Below are 7,647 nucleotides of genomic sequence, written 5' to 3' on the forward strand. Positions count from 1 at the left end.
AATGTGTTAATAGGTTGTTATCAATTAACATTTTAATAGAATGTTATTACTAGAGTAATTACAGTGCAGGTAGCCTAACGTTGGGCCAGTAACCAAAAGGTTACTGGTTTGAATCCCTGAGCCGACTAGGTGAAAAATCTGTCGATGTGCCCTTGAGCAAGGCACTTAACCCTAATTGCTCCAGTAAGTCGCTCTGGATAAGAGTGTCTGGTAAATGTAACTACATGTATAAGAGCATTAATTTTACTGTGTAGCCCTATGTACTCTCTCTCTCTCTCTCTCTCTCAAACACACACACACACACACACACACACACACACACACACACACACACACAGCCTTCTTCACACTAACAGCAGTGCTTGGTTGTTATGCCCTGGACCCTGGGGACTATGTGCTCCTCATCAATCAATTAGGATTATATATTGGCTGTTAACTAATCTAAATGAATGATAACTGTCTAAAATAACACATGTATGGCCACGGGAAGATGTTTTGGGTTGGGGGTGTTGTCAGGTGAGAGGGATCTAGTTCACACATTTTGTGGGACAAAAAACATTGTCATATTTTTATTATTATACATATTTTATTTATGTATTTATCTGCAGCACCCCTTCTTCCCACGGCTATGCTCACGTTACTGCTGACTATTCAAAAAAATTGCAGCCCAGTAGGCTTTAGTAAATTAAACCACCCACATTATGCTCTATCTTTCGATTGTCATTGCCCTCTAAAAGCACATAATAGCCTACATTATGTGAGGAAGTGCATTACACAACCAAAGTGATGGATTTTCACTTGACAATAATCTTTCAATTGAATCATAAAGTCTGAGACTAATGGGTTCTTGTGTTCTGAGGTAAAAAATTGCATTCCCTTAGCTCTCCAGCACATTGGCTGAGTGGCCCTCTACAATGTATCTGAGATGTAGCCTATGATATTAAATAATATGCAATACTTGTTTACAGTTTCATAATAATTGAGTATAGTTGACGATGTATTTGATTTTGGATCGAAAACCTTTCATTAGATTAGACTAGGCTACTTCAGCTCTGAAGCAGTGTTTAATTTGGCGCACACCATAGAATTTTGTTGACCACAGTGAAATACCCAATTGAGACTGCACATATTGTGATTTTATAAACATTTAAATAAATAAAGGAAACAAGAAACGTGAACAATAACAAGGATATATAGCAAATATTTAATTTGTTGAATGACAACTTGTATTTACAAAAGTTTCATTGCTCACCCGTTGTAATGGAACATGGTATAGCCTACGCCTTGCAGTGGTTTGTGTGGTGGCGGACTCATTTTTCGCATACCGGACTTGGAGAACAGTCTATTCTGTTAATTCGAGGGAAGCATTGTTGGACCGAGTGTCCTCAGATACTTTTGTTCGAACATTTTCTAGTTTTTTCTGCCCATTATTGAACTCCTCGAAATCTGATGGCTGTTTACGCACTTCACTTCAAAGGCTGACTCCGGCGTATGCGAATGCGTTTTATTGAGAGCTGTGCGATAAAACGATCAGCGACCGGATTTGAAAGCCACAATAACACGAGGAGCATCATGAAAGACTGATTGGCAACAAAAACTTTTCTCTGCGTAAACGTATGTGAGGAGGCTGTTTAGCTAATGAATGTAATCGTTGCCGCCCAGTTTAAATCGGAAGTGGAGCTATTTCCTTCAGGAATAAGGTTGAAAAGTACCATTTTCCATGTGGAGGACAGGAACTTGAACGTGGATTGACTCGGGGGAAAAACATTTGTGCACGTTCTACGCGCTGTGCTTCGTTTCATCTATCAGATTCATTGGAACCACGGGTGGAAAAATGCGTTTTGTGAGCTCATTGTTATGTTGTAAACTTGAAGAAACCCGAGAGAATACAACTCTGCTTCGTTTGTGGTTTTTCTTTGCTGTCCTTGTTTCAAATTCAGCCTGTCCTGACAAATGCGTCTGTTTCACATCCACGGTCAAATGTGTGAACCAGGGTTTATTCGCGGTTCCACAAACATTACCAGCAAACACTAAAACCCTGTTCATTACTGGGAACAACATTTCCCATCTCACAGCTGGGTCTTTCCCTGTGACTCTTGAGCAGTTAACAGACTTGTATCTCACAGGAAACCAGGTGGAGCTGGTGGACCACAATGTATTCAACAACTTGCCAAATCTCAGGCTGCTAGACTTGAGTAACAACAGGATTCTGAATTTTAGTGCTCAAGCCTTCCCTGATTACAACAAACTGCTGGACCTCAACCTCAGCAGGGCTTTTTACAACCATACTTCCATGGACGAGCTCTTCAGCCTGCTACGGAGTGGCGGAGCCCTTCAACTTACCAGCTTGGATCTGTCTAACAATGACCTGGTGGTCCTCCCTGAGGGCATGTTCTCCCACCTCTCCAACCTCACCATCCTCAATCTACAAAACAACTCTCTCATCTTCATCCGGAACGGGACGCTGAGTGTTCCTCCGCTCCGTGAGCTAGACCTGAGGGACAATGCCCTGAGGGAACTACCCAACACTACACTGATGGACTTCAGCCTGAAGCCTGGGCTTCAGGTGCATCTGGCAGGGAACCCTTGGCGCTGTGACTGCAATATCGAGGACCTTGTGGCCTGGCTGAAGAGCTCTGAGCAGGTCACAGACAAGCAGAATATGACCTGTTCTGACCCTGAGGTTCTGAGGCAGTTACCGTTGCTCCAGATAGAACACTTGGAGTTGGAGTGTACCTTTTCAGGTGAAATGAAAGGTGTGCTGGAGACCTCGTATGTCTTCCTAGGCATGGTGCTGGCCTTGATCGGAGTGATCTTTCTGCTGGTCCTCTACCTCAACAGGAAGGGGATCAAGCGGTGGATATACAATATTCGGGACGCGTGCAGGGACCACATGGAGGGTTACCATTACAGGTATGAGATCAACTCGGACCCCAGGTTGGCCAACCTCGGCCTCAACTCAGACGTTTGAGAGGACTGCTATGTAAGCCAGGGCCCCACAGTGACTGAGGCATTATGACTGGTCAAGAGCGACATATGCATGAGCATGTCTTTAGTACCGGGGGGCTCCAGCCTGCAACCCCCCCCCCACCCCCCCCAGTCATGACTCTTACTACACCTTTTGATGTAGTTCAACATTCCATGGACTGAGAATCATGACTCAGACGGGGTTTGTTAGAGGGCTCTCTGTAATATTTAATTTTCCATTCCTTGAGAAAAAGGGGATGGTACGTAGAACTCAAACTAAACAGACTTCTTTTGACTGGTAGTAACTAGGCTACATATCTTTATCCTTTCTGCTGGTTATATTTTAAATACATGTTTGTTTCCACTTTCCTCCCACTGCACAGTGTTGCTATGCTTGTTTAATTGTTTTAATTCCTTTTTAATATGTGATATTTAAAGCACTTGCTAATTTCTCTCACTAGTATTGCATTTGTTAGGTGGACATTATCAACATTTTTCATGATGACAGCGAAATAAAATGTCTTGCATTGCTGATTTCCTTTCTCGACTGAGGTCCCTTTAAACTCCAGAGACTGAGGAATGTGGAGGTATTTGGGCAGCAGAGATGCAGGGTCACGAAATGGAGAAGTGCACACTCATTGCAAATTCAAACACATGCAGACAGAGGTCATCGTGCCACAGCCAGCACCAACCATACCACACAGGCAAGACATTAACAAGCTCTCTGTTCTTAGTCAGCTAGTGCAGATGAGACATTACAAGCAGCAGCCATTGTTGAGTGTCCAACTTTTACTCTTAAGAGGTGAGAAAAGGCTAACTGGGACTTTCGAAGGTGGCGGAATTACCTTGAAGATTAATTGATTTAAATACTTTCCAATTAAAGTTTTAAAGTCAACTGCCACTCTATTTGGGAATCTAGACATGACACGAATGTCCTGTCTATCCGAATCCTAGCAGGGATTCAATTGGAAATCCCTGTCTCGATAGTAAAATGATTGCATAGCTCAGAACCATCAAAAATAATATTTTGAGGTATAGCCAATGGTCAATGAACAAGTTCTTAGGTTCAACTACACCAGTCACAGAAATGGCACTCATTCAAAGCATTCCAACGTTGTGAGTGCAAACAGCTGCAAAAGGGGAAAGATAAGTGCTGTGTTTCTTGACAAATTCTAATGAAGGTACACAGTACCCAAGGTTCTTACCGGGACGGCACTCTACAGGCAGTATGGTATTGGAATTAGCTTAAACTCTGCTTTAATCTGCAGTATTTTAGGTGTGTGGCATTAAGAAAGTATCTTATTTTCAAGCATTGTTTCCTTTCCTGGTAAATGCTGTGCTCTTGTTTCTTTCTGGTGTCAAGTATGTATGAGTAAATATAAAACGTGGAACATTATTTTACAGGAAAAGTGTTCGGGTATAGTAGACAAATATAATCTGGATGATATAGTAACTGCACAGTTGGTGAATGTGTGAGTAGAACACCTGGCCATTACCTCACCGTGCACTTAGAAGACCACCCAGGAGATAGTGAGCTAACAAGCACAAACAGAAACACAGTCTCTGTGCACATTTAACTACTGCCATTGCATAGCCCCAAGCTACTGTACAAATCCTCTTACCATAACAATGTCCAGACCTCCCTCATTCAGTCATGTCTGGTGATACATACTCACCTATGTGCTTTTCAGGCAACGTGTTTGAATATTAAAGTGGCTCTTGTGTAAAATGTTTTTGTATTTCCCAGGTTTGTGATCATACAGTGATTTTGTGTCCAAATTATAGCAGTGTGGGTGTTAACCATGTTTCTTTGTCCCTCACTCACAATACAACAAGGATAATGCATTATAACCATTACACAGTAGATTCATTTTAACCCCGGATTGACTATGGAGGTGAGCTTAAAATATGTAGGCCTGTTACATATTTCTTATGTCTGCAATCCATCTTCCCAAGACATTGTTTGTTTTTAAATAAGCCAATAAGGTATCAGGAGTAGATGCCAGGCTATCCATTTCAGGAATTCATTGTTTTTGTCATCATCTTAGTTAGTTTCCAGCCAACCACCATTGCTATTTATATATCTATGGTGGGGACAGGAAGTATTTCTCAGTGCCCCTTTGAAATGGGATGGGAAGTGATTTGTAACACTATCTCCCTGTCTGGTAACCTGGTGATGTGGCATGGAGGACTGAGGTTGTGCCGCCACACCTGCGGTAACTCAAGTGCTTCTTGGAGAGCCTGTCTGTCCCTCGAGTTGTGCCTGGATACAACTCCCAACCCTGTTGATTGTGAGAAGCTCAACTACATACATACAGTGTCTTCAGAAAGTATTCACACCCCTTGACTTGTGCCACATTAGGATTACATTTAGATTATTAATATTTTTATATTAAGCCATCCACCCTCTTCGGAAGAAAGAAATAGCTTTTTTGTTTTCACAACTTTTTTGTTACATACATTTTATAAATAAGATTTCACATATACATTTTACATACTATATACAGTACATTATACTTTTATATACAGCATTCACATGACAAAGATATTATATACAGTACCAGTCAAAAGTTTGGACACACCTACTCATTCAAGGGTTTTTCTTTATTTTTACTATTTTCTACATTGTAGAATAATAGTGAAGACATAAAAACTATGAAATAACACATGGACTCATGTAGTAACCAAAAAAGTGTTAAACAAATCATAATAGATTTGAGATTTGAGAATTTTCATAGTAGCCACCCTTTGCCTTGATGACAGCTTTGCACACTCTTGGTATTCTCTCAACCAGCTTCATGAGGAATGCTTTTCCAACAGTCTTGAAGGAGTTCCCACATATGCTGAGCACTTGTTGGCTGCTTTTCCTTCACTCTGCGGTCCAACTCATCCCAAACCAGCTCAATTGGGTTGACGTCGGGTGATTGTGGAGGCCAGGTCATCTGATGCAGCACTCCATCACTCTCCTTCTTGGTAAAATAGCCCTTACACAGCCTGGAGGTGTGTTTTGGGTCATTGTCTTGTTGAAAAACAAATGATAGTCCTACTAAGCGCAAACCAGATGGGATGGCATATTGCTGCAGAATGCTGTGGTAGCCATGCTGGTTAAGTGTGCCTTGAATTCTAAATAAATCACCGACAGTGTCACCAGCAAAGCACCATCACACCTCCTCCTCCATGCGTCACGGTGGGAACCACACATGCGAATATCATCCGTTCACCTACACTGCATCTCACAAAGACACGGCGGTTGGAACCAAAAATCTCAAATTTGGTCTCATCAGACCAAAGGACAGATTTCCAAAGGTCTAATGTCCATTGCTCATGTTTCTTGGCCCAAGCAAGTCTCTTATTATTATTGGTGTCATTTAGTAGTGGTTTCTTTGCAGCAATTCGACCATGAAGGTCTGATTCACGCAGTCTCCTCTGAACATTTGACGTTGAGATGTGTCTGTTACTTGAACTCGGTGAAGCATTTATTTGGGCTGCAATCTGAGGTGCAGTTTACTCTAATGAACTTATCCTCTGCAGCAGAGGTAACTCCGGGTCTTCCTTTCCTGTGGCGGTCCTCATGAGAGCCAGTTTCATCATAGCGCTTGATGGTTTTTGCGACTGCATTTGAAGAAACTTTCAAAGTTCTTGACATTTTCTGGATTTACTGACCTTCATGTCTTAAAGTAATGATGGACCGTCATTTCTCTTTTCTTATTTGAGCTGTAATTGCCATAATATGGACTTGGTCTTTTACCGAATAGGGCTATCTTCTGTATACCACCCCTAACTTCTCACAACACAACTGATTGGCACAAAAGCATTAAGAAGGAAAGAAATTCCACAAATGAATTATTTACAAGGCACACTTGTTCATTTAAATGTATTCCAGGTGACTACCTCATGAAGCTGGTTGAGAGAATGCAAAGAGTGTGCAAAGCTGTCATCAAGGCAAAGGGTGGCTACTTTGAAGAATCTCAAATATAAAATATATTTTGATTTGTTTAACACTTTTTTGGTTACTACATGATTCCAAATGTGTTATTTCATAGATTTGATGTCTTCACTATTATTCTACAATGTAGAAAATAGTAAAAATAAAGAAAAACCCTTGAATGAGTAGGTGTGTCCAAACTTTTGACTGGCACTGTATATAAATACTGTGTGTATGTATATACAGTGCATTCAGAAAGTATTCAAACCCCTTGACTTTTTCATCAATCTACACACAATACCCCATAATGACAAAGTGAAAACAAGTTTTTAGAAAGTTTTGCAAATGTATTTAAAAAACAAAACAGAAATACCTTATTTACATAAGTATTCAGACCCTTTGCTATGAGACTCGAAATTGAGCTCAGTCACATCATGTTTCCATTGATCATCCTTGAGATGTTTCTACAACTTGATTGGAGTCCACCTGTGGTAAATTCAATTGATTGGACATGATTTGGAAAGGCACACACCTGTCTATATAAGGTCCCACAGTTAACTGCATGTCAGAGCAAAAACCAAGCCATGAGGTCAAAGGAATTGTCTGTAGAGCTCCGAGACAGTATTGTGTCGAGGCACAGATCTGGGGAAGGGTACCAAAACATTTCTGCAGCATTGAAGGTCCCCAAGAACACAGTGGCCTCCATCATTCTTAAATGGAAGAAGTTTGGAACCACCAAGACTCTTCCTAGAGCT

The 7,647-nt window shown here is 41.2% G+C and overlaps 1 protein-coding gene across 1 annotated transcript; it reads left to right on the forward strand.

Annotated features, from left to right (window-relative positions):
* The first annotated feature begins 1,822 nt into the window (after positions 1-1,822).
* LOC311114557 (trophoblast glycoprotein-like) lies at positions 1,823-4,686 on the forward strand. The gene has a single exon (XM_084157207.1). The coding sequence runs from the start codon at positions 1,835-1,837 to the stop codon at positions 2,969-2,971; it is 1,137 nt and encodes a 378-aa protein (XP_084013333.1). The 5' UTR covers positions 1,823-1,834; the 3' UTR covers positions 2,972-4,686.
* Positions 4,687-7,647: the final 2,961 nt, after the last annotated feature.

The sequence above is a fragment of the Coregonus lavaretus genome (genome assembly GCF_964263955.1).
Source record: "Coregonus lavaretus genome assembly, chromosome: 3".
NCBI lineage: Eukaryota > Metazoa > Chordata > Actinopteri > Salmoniformes > Salmonidae > Coregonus > Coregonus lavaretus.